General features: G+C 40.3%; 1 protein-coding gene across 3 annotated transcripts; it reads right to left on the bottom strand.

Moving 5' to 3' along the window:
* Positions 1-227: 227 nt before the first annotated feature.
* Positions 228-17550, bottom strand: LOC118848802 (guanylate-binding protein 1-like). 3 transcript variants are annotated; one of them, XM_036757827.1, is made up of 11 exons: positions 17331-17550; positions 8949-9172; positions 7032-7159; positions 6736-6845; positions 5246-5442; positions 4682-4906; positions 4042-4322; positions 2640-2852; positions 2324-2426; positions 1570-1763; positions 228-499 (listed from the first exon to the last, which is right to left on the bottom strand). In XM_036757827.1, the coding sequence occupies exons 2-11, from the start codon at positions 9136-9138 to the stop codon at positions 377-379; spliced, it is 1764 nt and encodes a 587-aa protein (XP_036613722.1). In that variant the 5' UTR covers positions 9139-9172; positions 17331-17550; the 3' UTR covers positions 228-376. The 3 variants fall into 3 exon arrangements, with proteins under 3 accessions (XP_036613722.1, XP_036613721.1, XP_036613723.1); XM_036757826.1 differs by having other exon boundaries at positions 8949-9157; XM_036757828.1 differs by lacking the exon at positions 8949-9172.
* Positions 17551-26538: the final 8988 nt, after the last annotated feature.

The following is a 26538-nucleotide window of genomic DNA, read 5'->3' as shown; positions in this document are numbered from 1 at the left end:
TTCACAGAGAGCAGAGCTAGATGGCATTTGCAGGGAAGGTTCTTGGCTCCTGCTAAAGAAAGACCTCTGAATAAAGAGGGCTGACCAAAAATGGAACAGGATACCTTACCTATAGAGGGAGTGAATTCTCCACCTTGGGGGCCTTTGAGCTGAGGCTGAATGAACACTTACTTGTCACAGATATTGTCAAAAAAAAAGACACATCCTTTGGTGCAGGGTTTGACAGATCCTTTCTGAGATACATTTAATTGTACAATTGGAAAATTCTCCTATTATTTCAGTAAGCTAAGTCTCTTGTGCCTTGTCCTAAGCATAAGCATTTCTCATTTAACTGACACTGTAGCGATGGTTCAGTGAGATGGTGAAACTCTTATCTTCAGGATATAATACAGTCATTACGTGAGTGACGGTGGTGACATTGGGCCTGCAAATTCTGGATCTGGAGCTGTTGTTCAGCAATCGCCCTCCTTTGCTGTTCCTGGAGTAATTGTGCTTGTTCCTGCAGAGAAGTGAGAACAAAAAGGCATCCAACAGGCCAAGTGTAGATGAAATCAAAGGGGCACCTCTCTGGTTTGGCAATAGAATTTTACACAAGTAAGCACTATTACTAGGTTCAAGGTGGTGGGATACAAAGACAAGAACAGGAGAAGTCCCTGCCTTCAGGGAGGTCAAATGCTACTGGGTTTTCTAGTGATTGGTAGCCTCAAGTTCTAGCTGCTTAATAATTTCCATCATTGAATATATGAACATAGAAGATAATTTGCTAAACTCTGTGGAGGATACCAAGAAACAAAATATCAATCTTACCTTGGGGGAGTTTACAAACTAGTTAGGAAAACAACATGCACACATATAAAGAAAACAAACAATACGAGGCAATATATCTAATTGTTCAAGGAGTGGTACAGAGAGGCATGCTAGAAGTTCAGAAAAATATAATAACTCTTTGAATACTCTGAATTTTCCCTTCCCTTTCCTCTCTCCTTCCCTTTCTCCCTAACACCTTCTTTCCTCCCTCTCTCCCACTTTTCTTTTTTCTTTCTTCCCTTCTTCCCTTTATCCCTCCTTCTCATCTTTTCTTCCTTCCTTTCTTTCCTCCCTCCTTCCCTTCTTTCCTTCCTCTCTTCCTCCCTCTCTTTTTTCCCACCCTTCTTTCTTCCCTTCCCTTTCCTCTTTCTTTTCTCCCTACTTTCCTGCCTTACTCTCTTCCTTTTTTCCTCCTTCCTTAATTCCTTTTTCCTTCCCCCTCCCTCTTTCCTGCTCTTCAATTATTCCTTCCTTTCCTCCTTCCCTACTTCCTTCCTTTTCTTTCTCCCTCCTTTCTTTTGCATCTTTTTCCCCTTATCTTCAGAGGCTGACATAGTGACTGTACAGAATAGGTACTTAATAAATGTCCACAAAATGGATTATTAAAAAGAGATAGGAGATGTTGTCCTAGACTATATTAGTCTTCCTTTAGGGAGAAAAATCTGTCACTATTCAAGGGTTGTAACTGCATGGTCTTCATTTACTTAAATCATTAAGGGGAATGGGGAAGAGGACAGATGTTGAACAGGGGTGTTGTAATACCTGTAGTCTCCTAGCCTGCTCTCTCTCTTGCTCTGCCAACAATCGCTTCCTCTGGGCTTCCATGTTTGCAGCCATTTGTCTTAGCTGCTCTTGCTGTCTCCTTTCATTTTCCAACTTTATCTGCTCCTGCCTTCTTTGCTGTATTTCCAACTCTCTTGCAGCATCTGCTGCAGCTTGTGCTCTCCTCTGTTGTTCTGAGAAGGAAGAAGAATTATAAAAACTTAACTAAAGGTAGAAAGGGCTTCTGGGTGGTGTAGTGAATAGTGAGCCAGGCCTGGAGTCAGGAAGACCTGAGTTCAAATCTGGATCCAGACATTTCCTAGCTGTGTGACTATGGGCAAGTTGCTTAACTCTATTTGCCTCAGTTTCCTCATCTGTAGAATGAGTTGGAGAAGGAAGTGGAAAACCACTGCCGTATCTTCACCACGAAAACCCGAAATGGGGTCACAAAGAGTGGGACATGACTAAAACAACTGAACAAAAACAACTAGAGGTAATAGGCTGCTCACTCCCCCAGCCTTTTACTCACCTGTTTACTGTTGGTTTTACTACATAGAACAAACTTATTGCACCTCTTCACTAGTGTAACTAGGACTTGTTTAGAGAGAAAGAAATATTTAGGAAGCAAAAAAGGAATCTTTCTTGATTTCAAATGCTCTCAAGGACATCAAGTCATCTTAAATAACATTTCTGAAGGCAGAGCTCACAGTTCTCAGTATTTCTCAGGTTAGAGTCTCTTTCATGTATTTCTCACCTTCTATCTCTTTTGCTTTGGCAGTAAGTATTTTGTCTGCCTGGTTAATTGCATCAGCTACAGTTTCCTTTGACTTCAAGTATTCTTCCAAAGTCTTTTCTGCCTGGAGGATAGGAAGACAATGAATACGAAACAGGTAATCCTGATGTGAGGGTAAAGCCAAGGCTTGTTCATTCATCTGAGTAGAGCTTCCCTGTGGGTCACTCCAGCTGACAGTACTATTAACTGTTCACCTTGAGGCTTGGAAAAGACCCTTAAAGTTCCCTGTCTCCCCTTACTCTGCAACCCTGAACCTGTGCCCATAGGGAAGGTTTACCTGCATCCCCTTCTTGGGCTGCTGGTGGTACTTAGATATGAGCTCTTGCTTCTTCTGAAGAAAGATGCCATAGCCTCCTGGTTTGGAGAAGGCTTGCTGCTTCACTTCTTCCTCCAGAGGACCGAAAATATTCTGAAGCAAAGCGGTGCACCGGTCTAGGGACTCTCTTTTATTGTGTTGTCGGAAGTCATCTAGCTTGGCTTCTAGCTGAATCTTTAGAGTGATTAAATAAAGAAAAAAGGAATAAGCCACAAGGGGTGCAAAAGAATCACATAATTTCAGAATTCAAAAGAACCTCAGTAGTCATCTAATCTTCCATGCTCTATGCTGCCCAAGTGACTGTCCAACCTTTTCTTGAAGTGTTCTGTTTTCCTTCAGAAGATTCGCCTTAAGAAAATGTTAGGTTTGGGGTATGTGGCTGTGATAGAATACTATTGTACTGTAAGAAATGATGAGCTCAGTGATCTTAGAAAAAGATGGAAAGACTTGCATGAAATAATGAGAGAAATGAGCAGAACTGAAAGAACACTGTATATAGTGACAGCAATATTGTTTTAAGAATAACTTTGAACAAACAAGCCATTTTAACTATTATAAGTACAGAAATTAAAAATAAAGGTCATGTAAAGAAAGAAGCTATGTGCACCCAGAGAAAGAACTGATAAATAGATGTCTGTATTGAATGATTTTACATATGTATATCTATTTGTGTCTAATGGTAGTCATATCTAGGGGAGGGGAGGGAAAGGACAAAAATTAAAATAAGAAAGTTATACGACAATTTGATTATATATTTAAAAGGAATAGCAAATTTTATGTAATAGATTTGCAGTTTCATGTGCAATCATCTTTTTCATGCTCTGTTATGAAAATGCTTGTTTTATTCCATCAATTAAAGAGAAAATAATTTTTAAAAAAGAAAATATTAGGCACTTCTCCTTCTTATATACATTCTTAGAGAACCAAAATCTGTTGTTTCTGTGCACTTTTAGAGGCAGTGAAAAGAATCACATCTGTCCTCGGATCCATTAGCTTGAGATCAACTCCTAGCAGATCCTTCAATGTGTGAAGAGTACAAGTGTCTTGATCTGAAATTTCTGGAAATACTTTCCCACTACTGTCTTCGCTTTGGACGATATACCATAGTATGTAACCCACATTGCAGACCAAAAGCCTCAAGTGGGCCTTTCATGTGTAACCTTTTTCCTTTTCAAATATGTATTAGATGATATGTATTAGGTGATCATACTACACTATATCTATAGAGCACATAAGAGTCATAGCCTATCAGTTACTGATAATATTGAAAATGAGCTGTCAGGGTCACCATACTGAGGTCTGTGGCTTTCAAATTTAGTAAGAGCTATAGTTCATAGGCAAAGTCCTAAAATAACAAAGGTACCTCCAGTGTTGTTTGGAATTCCTGATTCATATCCTTGAAAGAGTCCTTGATGAAGACTTGAGTGGCTTCCCTCTTACAGATGGCATGGACATCCAACAGTTCTTGAATGGTTTCCGTGGGGAACTGGACCTTCTGCCTCATTGTCTCTTCATATAGTGTAAGGGCCCTTTGAACGGCAGCTGAGTTCTCTAGCTGCGCCAGTGCCAAGACTGCATTCTCCATACATGGAACATGTCCACTGGTGATGGCTTCGACATAGTTCAGGACCAGGTTTCCTAGACCTATAGAGGGAAGATAAATGGAGTGATCAGGAGAATGGCCAGAGCTACCCTGTTTAGGAATGAGGCTGTATTTTTATTCTTTTCCAGGGAGGAGAGTAGGGGGTTTCATTTTGTTCCTCGGAAAGTGAGCTTTCTGATAGAATCAGGCAGCATTAAAAATATTTAGGAAACAGGAAATGAGAAAGATGTTTTTGGTTACCAAAGTTCTTACAAATGTGATACATATGACTGGCCTGGTGCAAGAAGACAGTCATTGCCTTTGTCCGTGGTTACCCTAGGAAGACTCCTCTCTGCCTCACCCTAGTGTTCCCTAAAAGTGCCATAAGGAGGTCATGGGAAGTGCTGGTGACAAGACTCACGGGGCCCATTGACTATGCCACCTCCTGGGAGAGTCTTGGTCTTAGCGTCATTAAAGATGTAATTGCAGAAGTTTTTAGTATTTTCCACAAAGTCAACGTCAAGTTCATCATCATGAAGTTCCTCAAGCTGTTTGAGCTTCTTCCCATGAGCAGGTGGGACAAAGATGAAGCATTTCCTGTTTTCAAAGAACTTTCGGATACACAGCCTGGCTTCTTCACTGGTACCTGAGGAAAGGGAAGGAGGAAGAACATGTCATAGAGCGAAAGTTGGCCTGGAGTTCAGTCTCGTCCAATCGTGTCCTGTTTAGAACATTTAACTGACTCTTAACCCTGATATCTGTAGGCATGAGTTTGAGTCAGGAGAGAGAAAAGAAAAAGAATGAAGAACTTGTCCCATGAATACAATTATTAGTTGAACCTCGTCATCTGGTTTTCTTCTAAGCCCTGCACCATGTTCCTCTTTTATGAGGAGGCTAGGCACTATGACTATACATAGAGAAACTGGACAGAAATAAGAGCAGTTTCTGGGATTTCCCTCATTGCCCAACCCTCCATCCCTGGGACCTTTCTTCACTTTCAGGGCATTCTCCAGGTACTGATCAGAGGTGATAGGCTGCCCATCGATTTCCAACTCCAAGATGAAATCACGCACAGTCCACACAAAGTCTGGGAAGAGACTTGCAAATTCCATGGAGTCATTCATCTGCTCAGTGCTGGGGGAGGATTTTGTCTTGATTTTATCTGTCAGTTCTGTCACATAGCTGGGGGTGTTAATTAAGGCAAAGTGGCAGAAAAAGAGTCCAACAGCCATCATTCCTTAAGTCTCCCAATTCCCTAAAGTCTTCTACTTCTCCTTCCCTTGAATCAACTTGCATTTTTAGCAGGAACATAAGAGATTTTCCTGACAATTACTGAGAGAGGGAGGGAGAGAGAGACAGAGAGAGAGAGACAGAGAGAGACAGACAGAGACAGACAGAGACAGAAACAGAGTGTTTGACTGGATCCTTGTTTTCATCAGTATAAGGTACTCCCAACGAGGAATTTTCCCTTACAAGTACAGACTGATATGTGCTGATGATTTATACAGTTTTAGAGTTGTCTAGGAGCACTGAGACATTAAATGTTTTGCCTTGTCAGAAATAAAATGATAACCCAGATCTATCTGACTGCATTAGGGGCTCTCTATCCACTCCAGGGGATGAGGAACTTGTGGCCTCCTAGGTCCTTGGGTGTGGCTTTTTGATTGAGTCCAAGCCTTACAGAACAAATCCTTTTAGTAAGGGTATTTGTTTTATGAAGTTGGAATTCCATCTAAGGGCTGAACTTGAGGAGCCAGAGGGCCTCATGTTGCCTTTAGGTGGCAGGGTCCCCACCGCTGCACTAGGGTATGCTTCCAATCTCTGTCTCTTTGACTTTGTCTTTCTCTGTCTCTCTTTCTGACTCTTTTTCTCTCTTTGTCTCTCCTATCTTTTTGTTATTAGTGACATAATGAAATTGTTACTGTTGTTTATCCTTTGTTCTTAAAGAGGACCATGACATTAGAAAGGAGATGTCTTGACTTGCAAGTGAATTAGATTTAAGTGACAGAGGGTGGTGCAATGTCACCAGCCTCACTCTCTCCTCTGGAGCCATCTGGGCCCAGTGGCAAGATATAGATCTGGATGACTAGAGATGGCCCCCAATATCATAAAATATAGGCTTTACAGAGTCCTCCTTAGAGAAGAGGGGAGCTGTCCCAGCCCTATTTTGTTCTTCCTTTAGCAGTAATAGCTAGCATTTGTATAGACCAGGGCTGGGGAATCTATGGCCTCGAAGCCTCATGTGGCCTTCTAGGTCCTGAAGTGTGGCCCTTTGGCTGAATCCAAACTTCACAGAACAAATCCCCTTAATAAAAGGATTTGTTCTGTAAAACTTGGACTCAGTCCAAAGGCCACACCCAAGGACCTAGAAGGCCACGTGTGACCTTGAGGCCACAGGTTCCCCACCCCTGGTATAGACCTTCAAGTTTGCAAATTGATTTCTTAATGTCATCTCATTTTGTGCAGAAAGGATACTGTAGCTGGTCCATGGCCTGCTGGTTGATGGTGCCCATGCTGTTGTAGACAAAGGTGCTGCTCAGTAGCACGGCCAGGGCAAAGATCCATGTGTCATTCTTATTGTCACCCTAGAAGTTAGATCATAGTATCTGGACTTAATGGATGACACTTTGCCATTTCTGCGAGATGCCCTAGATAACCATAATTACGCAGTGGGGGAAAAGCAACTTGTTTGGTTGTTGTTACACCTGAGGCCTAGAACAACAGTGTTTAATAACATTTGGTTGAGCAGGGTGGCATCCGCCTCTTCTTACCTTCTCCACATCACCCAGACCCTCAGTGTCCAGAAGAATGAGGGTGTGATTTGGCTCAATGGGATGAGGAACACACCACATCCAGATGCCCTTGGTGTGAGACTGCACTGTGGAGCCAAGGGAGAAACCTGCAGAAGAGTTTAGAGAGATGGACCAGATGGTAGCAAAGTAGGAGTTTTGAGATTTGGGGCATATGGAGGACTTTCCAATCAGAGTTGTACTGGAAAGAGTGCTGGATGTAGACTGAGTGTAAAAAGCTTTAAATGACCCAAAGAGGGATTTGTATTTAAACCTAGAAGCAATAGGGCACCACTAGCTCTGAGAAGGGAACATTAAAATCACCTATAATTATTTTGTTACTATCTATGTCATTCTTTTCTAATTTGGTTAATATTTAAAAATGAAATTAATATTCTTCCATATGGTGCCTATAGAGTCAGTGTAGTATTGCTTCATTGTCTACACTTTAATCATAATATCATTTCCTGTATATCTCTCTTGGTAATATGAATTTTTGTTTCTGTTTTGTTTTATAGCTTCATTCAGCCTCTACTTTTATGGAATCATTCTGATGCATAATAAGTTTTGTTCCCTTCTCTTCTTTTCATTCTAGATAAATATTTCTTTTTGGTTGTGTTTTTTAAATTGTAGTGTTCTGGTTTCTTATGTACTCTGTCACATTATTTCATTTTATTGTATTATGTACCCAGTCCACATTTGACATCTGACTTTCTTCTCTTATTTATTTTATACATTATCTTTTAAAAATCAGTATCTTGTACATGAGGGTTTTTTGATTGGTTTTTAAGTTTAAACTACTTTTATGCTAGTGTCACTGTGAATCAAGAATGAGTATTTATAACATAGAAGCTGAGAAAAAGTCATAGCCAAAGTCACTTTCAATGACTGACCACCATGAACTTCTCGATTTTAGAAACTTAGTAACACTGCTCAATTCTTTCAGGATATGCATCAAAATTTTTTCTCAAGAATTCTTTTCATATCTCTTGTGAGATATATGTTATATTAAATTATTTCTACAGATAAATTGTTTTAGTTTCTTTCTCTCTCCTCTCTTCAGCTGTCACAGGTAATAGTCTCTCCAAAATAACTCTTAAACTCCTACTCTTCTCACAGACTATTAGCTATAGTTTCTAAGAGAGAGGCTGTTGAATTTAATTTTACACCAGTGCATTTCCACTTTGTTCACCCCACTCCTATATTCTCATCTCATTCCCATTTAACAGACCCATTCTCAATTCTTTGCCACTATTTACCTTGTGAATTTCTCTGCTTATTTTTTATTTGTTCTTTCCTCTCTCTCTCTTAAACCTTTATCTCTACCCCATTAAGAGTTTGGTTCAAAATCTCTCATTTTAAGCTCTCTTTTTAAGTAATAAAATGGAAAAAGTAGCCAAAAGAATTTAGAACATCTTATCAGAACTGCTAAGCAGTATGTAAAATACACCTCTCTATATTTCTTTATTAAGATGATATCATCTTAAACATCACCATATCTATGTAACTATTTTTTTTGGTCAATGATTTTTTAATCTTCTCCCTTTTGTTGCTACTCCCTTTTTTTTAAAAAAAAAATTGTCCTCTTCTTTGTCTTCCTCATTACTTGTTTTCCCTTTTAGCCTATTTATTTTGAATTCCCTGATTCATGGGCTCTACCTTGATTTTATTTTTTATGCTCTCCATGTCACTTATAAAAGAAAAACTTCTGTAATATGATATTTGAATTCCCTTCTCTGTCCTATTTCTTCATTATTGTATTTGAAAGGAATCAAGAGCGCTACCTTGCCTGTAAAGATGTATTTATTCTTATCACCATGACCCTAATCTGATCCAAATGGATAATCTTCTGTACGTGTATACAGAGTGATATGTCATAGCCTTACCAATTGGACTTACCAGTTTTCTGCCCTGCCAGCTTGTTCATCAGGTAGGATTTTCCAGTGCGATAGAGTCCCACAATTGCCACCACCACCACAGGCTGGGTAACTGTGGTAAGGACCTGCAGTGCTTCCTGATTCACCATGAATTGCCCATTACTATTTTCGATTAGGCAGACTGGGGCTGGCATCCAAATGTTACGGGCCATGTTGGAGGTGGAATGTTACCTGAAAATCCAAAGGCTGCTCAAATAGGACCTGGGAAACACTAGCCATTTCTCAATCCTGAGCTAGGAAACAGCATTTTCAGGGCCATACTCCTTCTATCACTTGTGACCTTCTCCATAGACTGTGTTTCCAGGCAGAACCAGAGGCCCTCTTGTCTCTCTCCCTATTAATACCCTTATAATTAGATCCTGATTAGTGCAAAAAATGAATCCTGGGAAGTGATCATGTGTATTTGAATTACAATATTCAAAGTTAAAATATAGTAATTGATTCCAGACCAATGGAAGTTTGTAGTATGAATCCTAATAATGCAACCATGTCAGGGAATTAATTTTTGCATTAATTGGGACCTAAATGTAATTTCTTATGTGTATCCAGCCTCTATCACTTCAAATGCAATTTACAATAAAAAGTAGTAACAGTTACCTCTTCCCATATTTTTCTGTTGCTCTGAAACTATTTCAGATTGCAAAAGTATAAGAATTTTTGACCTGGAAGTAACCTTAGAGGTCATCTAATCCAGTTTACAGGAACCTGAAGCACAGAAAGCTTAAGTGACTGGCAAAGTCACACAGCCAATAAATAGCAGAGATCGGTTTTATACCCAGGTCCTTTAACTCCAACTCTAGAGCCACTCCTGCCCAGATTCTTAGATTTAGCACTGGGAGAGACCTTAGCCATCTTCTTGTTCAATGATGAGGAAGCTGAGGCTTAGAGAGGTGAAATATTTGCCCAAAGTCAGAGAGGTTATTAGTCATTGTAATAGTAATTAAGGTGGGACTTTTTGCTGTTGACCTTTAATGATTCTGGCCTTTGTTTGAATGGGGCAGATAAAGTGGGTGTTTTTGTATTTCTCAGCACTGAGACAATTGGGAGTCATTGATTTGTATGTGATGTGATATTAGGGATGGAGAACTTTTCCACACCCAGCCTGGGTGAGGTGACTCTGGGCCAGCGTGACTCTGGTCCAGCCATTGTAATGAGCTCCCCGGCTGAACACTCAGATGTTGATAACTACCAATTGCATTTGGTCTGTAATTCAGGGTGCTGGGTTTTTTCCCCTGAACTAAGTAAATGACATTTGTATGCTGGATTACAGTAAGATTGTTAACCCTTTAACGTTGCTTTCCTTAAATAAAGCAGATCAAAAGGACCTGGGTTTGCAGCATTCTGTGTGCTGGTTGTTGTTGGTTTTACACCCACACAGCAGCTGCTAGCTGGATGGTTGACACAGTCATAAAGGTTGGATTTGAACTCAAGTCCTCTGACTCTAAAATCCAGTGTTCTCTTGGCAGTACCATACTTCACCTAGCATTAGGAGGATGCATTCACAAACATGCGATACTTCTTTGGGATTCTTATACTCCTTCCTGTGTGGCACTGGGGGGCCCCTAGCTAGCCTGTTCCCAGCTCTTTAATTATTAGTGCTTATATATGCCAACTGAAATTATGATGCTTCAATATTTCAAGGAATCCTCACTTTCATTTTACCCAATGTCTAATCAGTGACCATATCCTGACATTTCTGTCTCCAGAATATTTCTCCTATCTGTGTATGTATGTACACATATGTACGTGTGTATGTATGTATGTATGTATATCTCCCCTTCTTTCCAGTCACACAGCAATCATCCTAGTTCAGACCCTCATCATCTCTTGCCTGGATTATTGCAATAGTCTCCTAATTCATTTCCCTCTCTCAAGTCTCTTCTCCTTCCCAATCATTCGATTTAAACCTGACAAAAGAGGTTTTCCTAAATGCAGGTCTGGCCATGTCACTCCCTCATTCAAAGTTCCTGTAGCTCCATATTACAGAGGCACAGAAGCACAAATTTTGAAAGCTAGAAATCCAACCCATGCCCCCAAAGAGTTTCCACTATATCATACCAAACAAATGACCACCTGTTCCAATAAAATTTTAGTCCACAGGATTCTATGTATCTTTCCTCTGAACCCTTTGAAATGTGCTTTTAAAAATCTAGGGAACAGCCTGCCTGGATTTTCTCTCCTCTATCATTCTCTCAGAGAGAAAAGTCACTTCCCCCCAGGGTTCTCATCATCCCGCCCCCCCAACCCCAAATCAGTTCCTCCCTGTTACTGAGAATCAGTTCTGGAATAAAATATTCCCCCATGTTGGTTGGTGATTCTTCAACTTGACAGCTGAAATTATGAGTAAGGTAAGTCACAAAATTATTTGCTAGGTTTTGGGCAGAGAGATCTCTCCACCGAATGTCTAGACAACTGAAATCCCCCATTATCACTGTACTGCGTTTCTGTACCTAATTTGTAGGCTATTTCCCAAACTTTTCATCTAGTTTCTCTTTTTGTCTAGGTCACTAGCATATAAATCATTACTTTTTATCATGCAAATTGGTGGTGGTGAATAGCCCCTTAGCAGCTTTGCTGGAGAGATACCTCTGGGTAGTTTTCTCTGTGACTGAGCCAGAAAGCTCATGGAAATCTTAGCACTTGGGGAATTGTACCCAGCAGTGGCTACTGGCTGATGCAGCTCTTCCCTCTTTTGGTCAGTGTGTTTTTCCTTCAGTCTTCTTCCAGGTACTCTTTCTTCTTTCTCCTACTACCTGCCTGACTGCTCCTTCTCAGTCACCTTTGCTAGATCATCATCCTGGCCCTGCTTCCTAAGCCTGGGTGTCTCCCAGCGCTCTATCCTGGGGCCTCCTTCCATTTTTTTGTCCCCCATGCCTGAAATTTTCCCCCTCCCATTCTCTGCCTCTTGGCTTCTCTGGTTTCCTTCAAGTCCCACTTAAAATTTCACTTTCTACAGAACACATTTCCTGTAGTCTCCCTTAATGCTAAGAAAATACCTTCTCTCTATTGATTATCTCCAATTTATCCTGTATGTTGCTGGACTGGACATTTTGTTTTCCTTGTGAGTTCCTTGAGGGCAAGGACTTTTTGTATTCTCAGCACTTAGCACAGTGCTTGGAACATAGTAAGTGCTTAATCAATGCTTGTTGATTGACTGATTAAGAGAGTGTGGCTCCCTTTGTGTCTTTCAGTAGTAGGACCATAATCTAGAGCTTGAGAGGCCATCTCAGTTCCTGCCTAAATTGTCGTGCACAAATAGTAGGTATTGGAAGTTAGGATCTGATCTCAGGTCTTCTGACTCCAGAGCTCTTTTCTCTCTTCTAACCTGTCTCCATGTGAATCGGTGAATGAATATTTATTAAGAATCTACTATGTTCTAGGCACTATGCTAGTCATTGGGGATACAAAGAAGAGGAAATAATCCTTCCCTCAAGGGGCTTACATTCTCTAAAGGAATCAACATATCCATGTACAAGTACATAGAGGATATATACAAAATGAACACAAGATAAATTTGGAGATGAGGTATTAGCAGTGGAGTGATCAAGAAAGGAATGATGTAGTTGGTGATATCTGAGCTCGAATGACCCTGGTGACTCTTATTGGAGCAAAGACTGTATGCTAGGCATCGGGTTCAGCCTGTGCAAAGGTTCAGAGATGGGAAATATTACTGTTGTCTGCAAGGAAGAGCAAGAAGGCCTGTTTGGCCAGGTCAAATTAATGTGCCACAGGGCTGAAATGGTAGTCTGAGCTAAGTTGTGAAGGACTCTTAACTCTGGTGACAAATTATAATAGCTTTCAGGTTTGCAAGTTCTTTTATATGCATCATCCTATCGGATTCCAGATTCATTGGTTGAACAAATCTTCACTGAGTCCCTACTAGGGAAGCAGATTTGAGGGTGGGATTCACTTGAAAAGCACAGAGTACACAAGTTTAGCATCCATTGCTTGACCCTTTTAGTTGCTTCATCTCCCTAAGCCCCTCCTATGGATAAACCATTGCTGTGGAGGAGACAAACAAAGAAAAGAACCACTTCCTGCCCTCGGGGGATTCAGTCTCTAATTGAGAAGAGGAGATCATATCTAGTTGGGCACAGAATTCTGGGCTTTATTTACACCCTACATACTTGTTACAACTATTTGAGCTGATCAGCTGTATAGGAACCAGTAGGTTCAGACTTCTGTGACTAGTGGACCATCCTTAGGTAAAGACAGCACCCCCACCTGTCCAGGTCTCCTCCAGTCTTTTGTCTCTGTTTGGGTAATGAGATCTGGATAGTGAACTAGGTGTAAACCACTGCTTGATTTTCCTGGATTCTATAGACTAGTTCCACAAAAGCTGCTAGAACATTTAAGCACATTGAAGGAGTCACAAGCTCAAACTTTGCTTGATTCCATCAGTATCTGATGGGCTATTCTCTTATTATAATTTCTATAAATGATCCAATTCCATTTTTTAAAAACCTCGCCTTGGGCTTTAGATGCAAACTTTCAGTTTTAGACCTTTGTTCTTGTAGTCCTTCATTCCCAGATTCTATTCATGACCTGGTGGAACCAGAGGATCCTACATTTTGTGCTAGAATGGACCTTAGAGATCCCCCAATTTAGGACCTCTTAGCCTTTTTTATGTCTTAAGTCTCTTTGGAAGTCTGGTGGAGCCTATGAACTCTTTCTCAGTATAAGGTTTATAAAATCCATTTTTTCCTTTGAGTGAATATATACTAGCATTTGTTATGTAATTTATTAACTCCCTTTTGGATCTCTAGATTTACAATAATTTTTTTTACCCTTCTAGGAATTTTACTTGATTTTTCTTATGTCCCCAGCTTTAGTTTCTGAAGAAATAATTTCTGCCAAGGCCAGGCTTCCCTCCTGCCCCTCCTGCCAGCCCAATTGTTTCTGGAAGCAAGGTGGTATAGTGGATAGAGTACTGGGAGAACCTAGTGTCAGAAGGCCTAGTTTAAATCTGCCCTCAGACACTTGCTAGCTTTGTGACCCTTCACCTTAGTTTTTGATTCAGTTTCTTCAACTGTGAAACATGGTTAATATTAGCATCAACCTCGTGGGGTTATTGTAAGAATCAAGTGAAATAATATTTTTAAGAAGCACTAGCATAGTGCCTGTGTGTGGGACGAGTGAAGACCTCTCATAAAAGGGAACAAATTAAATAAATAGAAATAAGTAGGATAGTGAGTCCCATTTCTCTACTTAGATATTTTCCCCTCCACAAGCTTAGCTAGTGACCGTAGGCCCCCGAGGTTAAGAACAGGTCCTGTGTATTTACCTAATGGCGAGAGGCCTGGAAGAAAGAAGGGTTGAGGTGAATAAGTCAGCAACTATAAAATTCTCTGAGGATAAGGATAAGACACAGGACACTCACCCCCTGTACATTGACCCCAAGATAAGAGAACCTCTGTTTGGGGAAGAATGGATGGAAAGCCGAAAAGCCAGGTGCAATATAGATGTGCAGAATTAGGTAACTAACAACTAATTCCTGCCTGTCACCGATAACCGAACTGTTTGTTTAATCGTCATTGTCATTTAAGACAGATTTACTACCTTGAGATTGATAGTAGAATGAAATAAGGATGGTGGGAGGTTTATGACTGTCTCCTGCTTGTAAAAAATAACCATACTGTTTGTTCCTTGCCGTTGTCCCTGGGTAGATTTATCGCGTCTAGATTGTACCCTCAAGGCTTACGTCTGCAAGCTGAGAGGAAGGAGGTTGGGAGGGGGAATTGCGATTAGGGACCTATATAAACACCCCAATTTTCTGTGTCCAGTGCGCTCTGACACTGAGAGGACCCCCAAGTCCTCTCGATGTCCGGGTGGCCCTTTCCTGCAGGATCGTAATAAATTTTCCTTTCTACTTTCACCTTGAGATGCCTCTGTTGTTAATTTTTGGATTCATAAAATCCATCCCACACACCTGACACGTAGTAGGAACTATATAAATGCTTATTCCCTTCTCCTACCCCTTAAATTTTAAAAGGCTGAGCTGTTTTAGACTTGGTCTTGTCTTGGATCCCTGGGTTCTTGTGCTGAAATTCCTCTCCTGGGGCTCAGCCTTACTCCTCTGCCTTTGGATCTTTAAGGTTCAGAGGGCAGGGTCTTTGGGGCCCTTTCTGGTATCTCTGCACAGAATGCTAAGGACATTGGAGATGTGGTTGCCTGGGCTGTCCCTGTCTTGGTGCTGTGGCATTATGTTGGTTGACATTGCTATGGTCATTGGCTGCTCTTTGGTTGTTTCCTGTTAACTGGTTGTTACCCAGGATCTCCAGGTGGTCACCCACTTATTTCTTACCACTTTCATGTTTTCTTGATGAGGGTAGGGAACAAGTATTTATTAAGCACCTACTATGTACAAGGCACTGTGGTAAGCACTTTACAGATATCTCATTTGACTTCACAACCACCCTGTGAAGTAGGTGCTATTATCATCCCTATTTTACAGTTGAGGAAACTGAGGTAGGTGCCTTAGTGTTGTCACTTGGCTAGTAAGTGTCTGAGACTAGATTTGAACTCAGTTCTTCCTGACTCCAGTGTCAAAGCCCTAAATGCTCTGCCACCTAGCTGCCATCTCTGGTTTGCTGAAAAGTTCCTCTTTCCTATTGCTACCATTGGCTTCTGGATAACTTTACAGTTCTGAGGTTGAAGTCATCTACTATGGTTTTTCATTGGACATCTTCATCATGAATTCCTTTGAACCTAGGGATTCTGCTGGAGTGGGTATGTATGAGCTGGGTGGTTGGCTTCTTGTTCAGGCAGCTGTTTTGTCCAGAAGGTGAATTACTGATATACGTGAGGAGTTAGAGGAAAGAAAGAAACAAAAGAAGGAAAGAAAGAAAGGAAGGAAGAAAGAAAGAGAAAGAAAGAAAGGAATGAAGGAAAGAAGGAAGGAATGAAGGAAAAAGAAAGAAAAAGAAAAGGAGGGGGTTGTGCAATAAACAATTTTTCTGAGCAGAGATCATCTTTCCAATTCTAAATACAATTTAAAATTATCTCTAATTTATCCTATATATGTATATATATATTTCTATATAGTAGTTTGAGTATTAACTCTCCCATTAGATTGTGAACTCTTGGAGAGCTGGGACTTTTTGTTGGGTGGGGGGCTTTATTTGTTTCTTAGTGCTTAGTACCTCACACCTAGTAGACCCTTAATAAAAGCTTGTTGACTTGACTTCTCCTACCAGGTCTTACATCAAGAGTTTACCAATTAATCATTTAAACAAAAGTGAATGACCAAATTAATACAGCTTCCAATTTGTCTAGTGGCGTATGGCCTCTCAGACATCCAGAGATCAGTCACCTAGTCTTCAGGCACTCCCCATACTCAGGAGGTCTAGAAGTAGTACAGTTTAGGTACTAAGATCTAGACCTTGCCCTCAGCCACTTCCCCTAGGAGCTAGCAGTCATCTCCTCTTCCCCCTCATAATTGTCCAGAGGGGGAACAATCTGGTCAGGAGGAAAGTCTGGATCCAACACACTATGACTCCTCTGGCTACTGATTGCTCAAACCCTGGCCTCATGATGGAATGAGATGCCCTCCCATAGAAGTCACTTCTCCCTCTGTGCTCTCTGACTGTTTTCTTCTCTGTGGGGACAGGTTCATGGAATAGAAAGACATATATTTGGAGCTGTGGCCAATGCTTGCTCTTTCACCTTTTCATTCACAACAATTTCTACCTTGATTAAATATTTCCTACTTCAATGCTGTGCATAGCTTTGGCCATTAGCATTTTGAGCACTTGAAAGTTTGGACTTGAGTTAGTTTCAGAAATTTCCAATTTTCTAACTGAGTAAAGAATAAATAAACCAAGATAGGTAAATTGCCATTAAAGATCCCACAGTCCTACAGTGTCTAATTCTAGTGAAAGAGAAAACTGGCTGTATAGAATGACATTCTGGAAGGAGGATTTGGCAGTGTCTGTGGGCTGGAGATTCCTACTCAGGTCTTTTCCTCTGTCCTCAACCAAACCTTAACATTTTCAACATCTGGACAATTTTAGGAATTTGTATCACAGACAATATTAAAATAGTTCAGCTTCCCAGAAACATTCTATGCCAAACAGTTACCTCTCCCCCTGAACCCAGTGCCTAGAATGGTGCTCCACATGGAGTGAACACAGCAAATGCTCTGAAGTGACTCCTGACCAGACTGATGTAGACTTTGCTGATCTCTGACACCGCTGAGGACCACCCATGTCCTATTTTAGGGGAAATGACTGATCCACCCACCATCCCCGTAAAACTCCAAGCAAAGATTATAAAACATTGAGTACAGGTGCTTTACAGTTTCTGAGGGGCCTGTTTGGAGAAGAAAATACAGAAAAGTTCTTACCACTTCTTCACTTCACGGTCTCTGTATCTTCAGTGACTCCTTTGATTTTGTTTGTTTTTTCTCTTAATCTCTTGACTCTGACTCTCTTCCAGGCAGTTTGTTAACCTAAAGCTCTCTGATCACTGAACTGTGAGGGCTTCCACTTTCCAAAAGAATTCTGAGCAGCAGAAAAAAATATGTAAATGGAATAGAGGAAGGGAAACTGAAAGTCGTAGCTAGCACTTTGTGTGAGTGGCTGAATGAGGAGACAAAAAGAGGAAGTACCTAATAAGGATGCAGAGGAGCATTGGATGGGGATCTTTTGAGATGATGTCAGCTTGCACTGACTTACACCGGTGGAGAAGTTTTGGATTTTCTAAAATAGAAGATCGCCTAAAATTTATTTATGTCTGCCCTTGGAGGGTTGATTACAATTATTTGGATATGTGTGTGTGTGTGTGTGTGTGTGTGTGTGTGTGTGTGTGTGTGTGTGTTATTTATCCTGGAAATCAATTTAAACAAGAGAGATGAGATGAACGAAGTTGTCTGATTCTTGTCTCATGATCCTTTGCTCTATTAATTCCTTTCGTTTCTGCCATTTGGGAGCAGATAGCATCACGCTGACTGATGCAAACTAGGATATGATCTGAGTTACCTTGCTTCGACTCTATGATACTGAGATGTTTTGGTTTCAAAGCAATTATCGGATGATAGATTCAGAGATGGAAGATACCTTAGGGATCATAAGATGGTAGGTTTAGAGTTGTTAGGGGCCTTATGGATCTTCTAGTGTGACACTTTCTTCTTGCATATGGGGATACTGTAGCCTCAGAGAGTTATGTTACTTGCCCAAGGTCACACATGTAGTATGCAGCAGAGATTGGATTCATACTCAGACCATTTTTCTAGTGTTCTTTTGAATGATTGCCTATTGAGAGACAAATAGAGAAGGCAGGTTATCAGTAAAGCAAGTATTGAAGGTAGTAGACCCTGTCATTGCATATACAACTAACTCTGTTTTGTAGGATTCTTGTGGTAACAGGTTATGTTGCCAAAAGTAATCCAAAAAGTATTGTTGAAGATTACAAAGCCCTGCAAAAGAAATTAAAGACCTTAGAGCCATATATAGTGTTTCCTCACTGCTTCTAATTCAAATCAGGGAGAGATTTAGTAATGATAGGAATAAGAAACATCTATGTAACAAAGGATATAAATAGGTAGTTTTCAGATGTAGAAATCAAAGCTATCCATGGTCATATGAAAAACTCCTCAATCACTATTGAGTAGAGAAATGCAAATTAAAGACCCCTGAGGTATCACCTCACTGCCCTGAGATTGACTAATATGACAGAAAAGAACAAATGTAGGAGGGGTTGTAGGAAATTTGATATATTAATGCCCTGTTGGTGGAATTATGAACTCAGCCGCTCTGTAGAACAATTTGGAACTCTCCCCAAAGGGCTATAAAACTATGTATACCCTTTGACCCAACAATATCACTACTGAGTCTGTATCCCAAAGTGATTTTAAAAAAAAAGTAAAGGACCTTTGTGTACAAAAATATTTATAGCAGCTCTTTTTGCGGTGGCAAAGAATTGGAAGTTGGAGGGATGCCCATCAATTGGGAAATGGCTGAACAAGTTATGGCATATGATTGTAATGGAATACTATCATGCTGTAAGAAATGATGAACAGGATGACTTCAGAAAAACTTGGAAATACTTACAAAGTGAAGAAAGCTAGAGTGAGCAGGACCAGAACATTAAGCATAATAACAACAGTATTCTACGATGAAGAATTGTGAATGACTTAGCTATTCTCAGCAATGCAAGGCTATAAGAAAATTCCAAAGGACTTATGATGAAAAATGCTACCCACCTCCAGAGAAAGAATTGATAGAATCTGAATGCAGATTGAAGCATCCTTTTTTACTTTTTAAAAATTTTTTGTATGTGTTTTCTTTTGTAACATTAATAATGTAGAAATATGTTATGTATAACTGTGCATGTATAAACTATATCAAAATGCTTGCCTACTCAATGAGGGCAGATGGAAGGGAGGGAAGGTGAAAATTTGATACCAAAAAATTTTGAAAGACGAATGTTAAAATTGTTTTTACTTACAATTGAAAAAATAAAATATAAACAAATTAACTTAGCTAATATTGTCATCTTTATTATATTGGGCTTTGAGAACTCAGATCAATGCAGTAATAAACCAGGATTCCAGAGGACTGATTATGAAACATGCAATTGACCTTCTGAAAGAAAGGTGATGAAGTCAAGGTGTAGAATTAGAAATACATTTTTGTATCCATGCAATGTGGGAATTACTTTTGCCTGTTAGTTACATGGGTTGAGTGTTTCTTTTTTCCCAAATGGTGGCAGGGGGAAGGGAGAGAAAATAACAAGGATAGTAGTAATAATTCTAATTATGAGCATTTTTATAGCCCCTTAAGGTTTGTAAAGCACTGTCTCATTTGGTCCTCACAATAACACTGGGGAGTAGGTACTATCATCATGCTCAATCTTTAATTAAAAAGAAATGAAATTTGAAAAAAAAAAGGATGACACATTGCTCTCTACTTGGAAAACCAGAAAAAAATGCCAGAAATTTGTTTCAGCTCTGAATTGTCCCTTTGCATCTAGACCAAGCCCAAGCTCCTCTGCATTCCTGCCTCCCCTGCTTCCAGAACAGAACACCACCACCCAGTTCCCCATCCCCCTTTAGCAAATAGACTTTTGAAGTCATGTAAGAACAATTTGTACTTGATTTCCTGTAAGCTTTGAGGTAAATGGAAACCGAAACTGGTTTGATTCAAAGAAATCAGCCCATTACACGGTTGTTTGTGAATGTGTGTATGTATGTATCTGTGAAGGGCTTTGAACACCAAAGAGAGGATTCTGTATTTGACCCTAGAGGTGACAGGTAACCTCTGGAGATTACAACATAGAGATATGATATGGTCAGACCTGCATTTAGAAAGCTCACTTTGATAGCTGAGTGTAGGATAGGCTGCAGGGAGGAGAGACATGAGGCATGGAGAACAACCAGAGGGATATTACAATAGCCCAGGTGTGAGGTGAAGAGGGTGTACACCAGGCCAGTAGTAATGGGGAATATACATGGGAGATGTTATAAAGTAGAATCAATGGGACTTGGCAAGAGTTTGGAGAGGGGGAGTGAGAGATAGTGAGGAGGTGAGGATGACCCATGGTAATTGGAAGGATGGTGGTATGCTCAATAGTAATAGGAAAGTTAGGAAGAGGGGAGGGCTTTGGAGAAAAGAGAACAAGGTTAATTTAGGACATGTTGAGTTTGTGATGGCGGGGGAGAGAGAAAGAGAGAGAAAAATGTCTTCTTGTTTAATGTTTTTTTCTTTTTACAATGTAATTAGAGGTATTGAAAAAACTTTTGGAAAACTGTCGGAAATAATGCTCTTTCTTTCTCCCTTCATTTCCAAATCTCTCCAATTTGGATGTGAAGAGAGATAAGAAAGAAAGCAAGAAATTTTTCCCTAAAATTTAAATGAAATGTGTTACTCCTGTTTTGATGCTTACGATAAAGGCAGAATTTCTTATACTATTTGGCACTAAGACAAATTGGGATAATGCTTAGATCTGAAAAAGAGACACTCTGAGTCTTCCAGTACAAGGAGAAAGGGTGAGATGATATGATGCTTTTTTTATGGCAGATCTCTGTAATCAGAAATAAACCAGTAGTGACAAAAGGGAAGGTATCTGCCAGAATCTGTTACCATTGTGAAAGAAGTTGGCTTTATGGGGAAAAATAGAAAATTGAATAAATGCAAATATGTGAAATCTTGTTTTAATCAAATGACTGGTAACATTGGTACTCTTGTATAGCCAAATGAAAGATAATATGGCTTCTAAGGTATTAATGGGAATAATTTGGGGAAAAGGGAAAAGAAGATTTATGAGACAATATTGTTTACAAATGTAAGGTTGAATCATTATCCCATAGACTAAGGCTGGGATTTAAAGTTATATTGTATCTATGTGAGACAGAGTCCCTAGATGTTTTAAAGTGATATAAGAGCAATTAGGTATTAATACAAATAGTGTAATTAATCACTGGAACTAAATCAGAGACATCTTCAGTTTAGGAAAGAGAATTTCAATGTTAGTCTCTTTAGGAGAGAAGTTGTAGAATTTTTTTGTATTGATGGGAAAGGTTAAATATGGATTTGAATTCATCCCATCATCTAAAACATAAAGATAAAGTTGTATGGTTGAATTCTTTCAGATCAGGTATAATTAGAGAAGAATAGAAAATAGAGAGAAACTGATGTAAATGTGTTAGAGCAGTAACTTATGATCTTAATGGAAAGATTTTATGAACAAGGGAGGAAATGCATGCAAGCTATTTAGAGCTAGCTTTAAGGATGTTCCTTAGGCAATATTCACTGATAGTTGGAACTTGCCATTCAAAGACTTAATGGGACTGTTAACTGACTGTTTTTCTGAGTCTAACTCCAGATGTGAGTATCAAGGAAGGCTGACCCAAGATGCCAGCAGCCCTGTGGGAGGGCAAGCATGAGCTGCAGGTATGATTTCTTGGCAGAGTTGAGAGGGCAACTGTTCAGCCTGTGCTGAGGTGGGACCCTTTTGACCTGGTGCCTTAATTGAAACCTGGCAGACTAAGCCTGACTCAATGCAGCTTGCAGTTTGACACAGCCTCTGCCTGGAGTTGACAGGAAGCTGGGGAAAATATGGTCCCCTTACTCTAAGTCCCTACTCTCTTGGTGGCAAATTTCTATTATCAGAAGGTTTTGTAAGTACAGTGAAAATCTATTAATATTAATTATGGAACATCTTAGATTACTATAGGACTGGGAGCAGTGTTTTTGTATAGGTATAAGTTAGATTTTTTTCTAGGCAATGGTGTGGAGACAATTAGGTCCACGGCTTGTGAGACTATTATTTTGCTATTTGGTTAATATCAAGCTTGTCTAAAGCTTTGTTACAATTAGTAATGTTAAAAGAAGAATGGCTTGTGTATTATCCTGTAAACGCCATCAAAGAAGCATGGCATGACAAAAGTTTATGACATTGTATGTACTGTGATAATTTAATGTGTTTATGTATGTGCTGAAGCCTGTTAATTCCTTAAGTGAGATATCATCCTCCTGGTGAGGAAATTAATAATGAGTGAATGTAAAATATAAGAAACTGGGTTCTGATGTGAATTTCTTAAACAGAACAATTGGTCAAGGTTCCCATTTTGAATTTGTAAAATGATCAGGGTTATAAGGATTAGAAATGGTAACTTAAAATTGTGCTAAGATTACTCTTGTAGGAGAATGGACAGAAAGCTGGTTCCCACAAGAAGAGAAGAAGAAGAAGCCTCTGTGCTGGAGATAACTGGAACAGATACCAAGAACCAGAAGATTTCGTTAACGATGTCCTCTGCCAGACAGCTGCATACGAAGAGAACTTTTTGAATCTTAAAGAGACAATTACATTTTTATTTCTTTTTGAGTCTATGTATCTATATTTACAAAGGGGACTGCCCCCTTTGATTTATCAATGCGTCCATCAATCCTTCCCATGTTTACTTACACGGGGATAGTTAAAGGAAAGAATTCGGATGTACCTATAGTGGTGAGGTGTTGCAAAAAAGAAAAGGCGAGAACTGAGTAGAATACTGATTGAGTGGAATATTGAAGTAGCAAAACAATTATTGATTATTGAGAGTTTCAAAAAATTATTGATATTTTCAAAACATTTACCCATTTCGTAATGTATTCTTGACTATTTTCCATACAGTACCTTATGTTCTTTGTTTGATCATAATAAGTTTTTGTCTACCTTGTGTCCTTAGAATAATGAACACTATGTTTAAGCCTTATTTCATAATCAGAACACTACAGCAGAAATTACCCAGTTGTTGCAATTGGCCGCTGAGGAAGAGAAAGGAGCACATGAGCACTTACAACCTGACGGTGTTATAGACGACTTTCTGAGTCATATTAAGACCTTTTGAGCCCCCAGTTGGCTTACTCCTGTTTTAGAGACGGTGGCCATTGTGAGGGCCTTGCCTTTTTTGCTATGTTGTTGCACTCCTTTAGTGCCGAGGATGTGTCTTGGGGCCCTGTAGACAGCCATTGATTCAGTACTTGTTGACTCTTGGCGCAAAAACGAAAAGGAGGAGTTGTAACAGGGTGAGTTAGAGCCGACCCCTGCCCTCCTTGGACCTCCGCGCCCAGGGCCTGCTGAGGTAAACTCAGGGCTCTGAGATACAGGAGGAAGGGTCTCGCCTTTGTTACCTATGTGGCAATTCTAGGTCTTTGTCCGAACTTGCCCGACCACGTGGCACTTCCGGTTCCTTCGTCTGGACCTGCCTGAGCACATGGCACTTCCGGTTCTTTATCTGGATTTGCCTGACCGCAGGGAGCTTCAGGAGAGCTCAGGAAAAGAAGGGGAGGAGAGTAGGTGGAACCAGGGCGGTCCTAGTGCCTACGTAACCAAAGATATAAAAGTTTGCTTCTAACTTGAATAAATCGGAATTACTAACCACCTCGGCTCCCACCTCATTCATTGTCCGCAAGATCAGGTCTTTGCTGGACAAAGGCCTGGGTGTTGGGGGGGGCAGCAGACCCCAACAATTATTCAGAGGAGACACCTGGACACATGCAGAGAAAATGGATTTGCCCTGTATCTGAACAGAACCTCTCAGAGATTCAATGTTGAGCTAAGATTAGGTAGAACTCAATAAATTGCTGGTCTAATTATAGATAATATAGAAGGAGGATTATGGCTCCCTAAAATTAAAGAGACTCAAGAGTTGAAGGCTAAGATCAAGAAGAAGTCAGATATTCAGGTTAATAAAAGGAGATGTTCCTTCTTTGAAGTTGACAACAATTCTACCTCTGGAAACAGAATTAGCCATTGAGAAGACTCTCATCTCCAACACTTCTTTCTCACTCATATCCTCTCCAACCATTCAGTTGCTAATTCTACCCCTATTACATCTCTTAATTTATTGCCTTCTATCCACGTGCACCCTGCCTTCCCCTGTGTTCAGACCCTCATTACCTCTTACCTGGACTCTTGCAATGGCCTCCTAACTGGTCTTCCAGTCTCCACTTCCTCCTCTCTCCTATTCATCTCACACACATTACCAAACTGATAAACCCAATGAACAAGTCTGATTATGTCATTGCCTTGTTCCAGAAACTATCTACAATGCTTCCTTAATGCCTCAGGGACCCAATACAAACATGACAGATTTCCAATCTGGTTTTAAACCTACTAGATTCAGTTCACACTGCTCTCCTTCCACCTCCTTTGCCAGTCACATTGACCTTCCTGTTCTCTATGTATGACATTCTATCTCCCATTTGGATGTTTCTGCCTAGTCTGCCTCTATTCCTAGACTTTTCTCCCTGTCAACTTTTCACCTGGGACCTGTAGCTCTCTGCAGCCCTCTGGTTTGACAGTACTTCCTAGAGAGTCCCTTGATGAACCTTGGAGCTCTTTAATCCTTTTTTCCTCCCTAGTTCCCTACATTTCTTCTGTATACTTTTTTTCCACTTACCTGTTTTCCCCAATTAGCATGTAACTTTTCTGAGCTTAGGCATTTTTGTCCCTGTATGTGGAGCAACTAGCATAATCCCTTGGGTAGAGTAGATATTTAATAAATGCCTTTGACTGGCATTGAAGGAACTTCCTGTCAAACATGATTTAGAGACATTTCCATTGAAATCAGCATCCCTGCCCATATGCCATCAGGGAGTTACCAACACACAATGAAAATAGTACACGATTAGAGGTCTGTACAGTTAGATTTATAACCCCTTGTGAAGTGTCAGAAGAAGAAAGGCTACTGGAGCAATGACAGAGCTGAATGGGAGTATCTGATGGTCACTCAGAAATCTTTAGGACAAGCAAGATACATCTGAGAGAGACATAGCCAGTGTTTCTCTAGAATTCTCCAGGGGAGAAACTCTCTCATCACAAGCTCATGAATTTAGAGATAGATGGATATTGGAGATCTTGGAGTCCAAACTTCTCCTTTTACAAATGAGGAAATTGAGAGACATTAAATGACTTCCCCAAAGTGACATAGGCAATAAGCAGACTGAGCTGGAATTTGAACCCAGCACCTCTGACTCCAAGTGTCATTCCCATCTTGATGGGAACGTGCCTGCTCAAGGACATGGCTATCTCTTCTTAGAAACAAGGTCTATGCTGTTACTAGAGAGAAAGGATTCCTCAGGTTGTGCCCTAGACTGAGTGAAATAACCCTGGAAATCAAGGCATTTGCTTCATTGAAATTCCATGCTCACTAAACAACTCCAGGACATAGAGAAACGTCTGTTTCCTTTTGTAAATTCACACAGTACAAACACATCACGGAGGTTGACAAAAATCATTTTTCTCTGGGAACACTCCCCCCACCTTGGGAAACATCACTAGGTCATGGAAATTCTGGAGTTACAAAAAAGAGATTAACTGACCCTCAACAAAGCCATGAGGGATTTACGGCTTTCAGCCTCCATTTCCATAGTGCACGAGATCCAGAGGAATAAGCCCCAGGAATAAACAGCTAAGGACCAAAGAGTAGGAAAAACATTTGTGTCATTTCCCCCTATAGGGCCCAGGGCCCCCATGCACCCAATCTTGATTCTCAATAAATTACTCTTACTGAGTTTCAAGGCATATTCCAGGTACTCCTCTGTGGTGCTGGGGTGTCCATCTAGCTTATGAAATCCCACATAGCCTACACAAAGTCTGGGAAGAAACCCACAAACTCTGCTGAGTCTTCTTTTCCAACAGCATTAGGTGAGGATTTGACCTTGATTAGCTTTGTCAACTCTGTCACATATCTAAGGTCATGGATAAAGAAAAGGAAACACCCACTACCCTCATCAGTTCCCAGTTCTGCTTGTGGGATCTTCCCTTCCTTCCATTGAGTCTTATAAATTCTCTCCCCCACCTTCCCTTCCGTATTCATGTGACTTCAATCACAGATGTAAAAGGACAAAGGAAGAGCTTTTTAGAGGAGTCCCTGATTAAACTGATGTGTTCTTCAAACCACATTGGGAGACTTCAGTTCTCATCGCGGGTCCTGATCATTATAATAGTAGAACAGAAGCACAGGCACAAAACCAACATTGATTAATTACTTACTATATACCAGGCATTGTTCTAAGTGCTGAGTATCCAAATAAAGGCAAAAACATGGTCCCTGTTCTCAAGGATGA

Source organism: Trichosurus vulpecula, chromosome 4 (assembly GCF_011100635.1).
Source record: "Trichosurus vulpecula isolate mTriVul1 chromosome 4, mTriVul1.pri, whole genome shotgun sequence".
NCBI classification, from domain to species: Eukaryota; Metazoa; Chordata; class Mammalia; order Diprotodontia; family Phalangeridae; genus Trichosurus; species Trichosurus vulpecula.
Note: the sequence above shows the minus strand (reverse complement) of the source record. Positions and strands in the feature narration are given on the sequence as shown.

Bases quoted from the DNA above. Each gene is read 5' to 3' on its own strand.
- LOC118848802 (XM_036757827.1), bottom strand. From the start codon at position 9,138: ATGGCCCGTAACATTTGGATGCCAGCCCCAGTCTGCCTAATCGAAAAT. The intron at 4,323-4,681 runs GTGAGTCTTGTC...TTCCCTCTATAG, and splicing joins TGGCATAGTCAATGGGCCCC to GTCTAGGAAACCTGGTCCTG. The intron at 500-1,569 runs GTATTACAACAC...ACTTCTCTGCAG, and splicing joins AGCAGGCTAGGAGACTACAG to GAACAAGCACAATTACTCCA.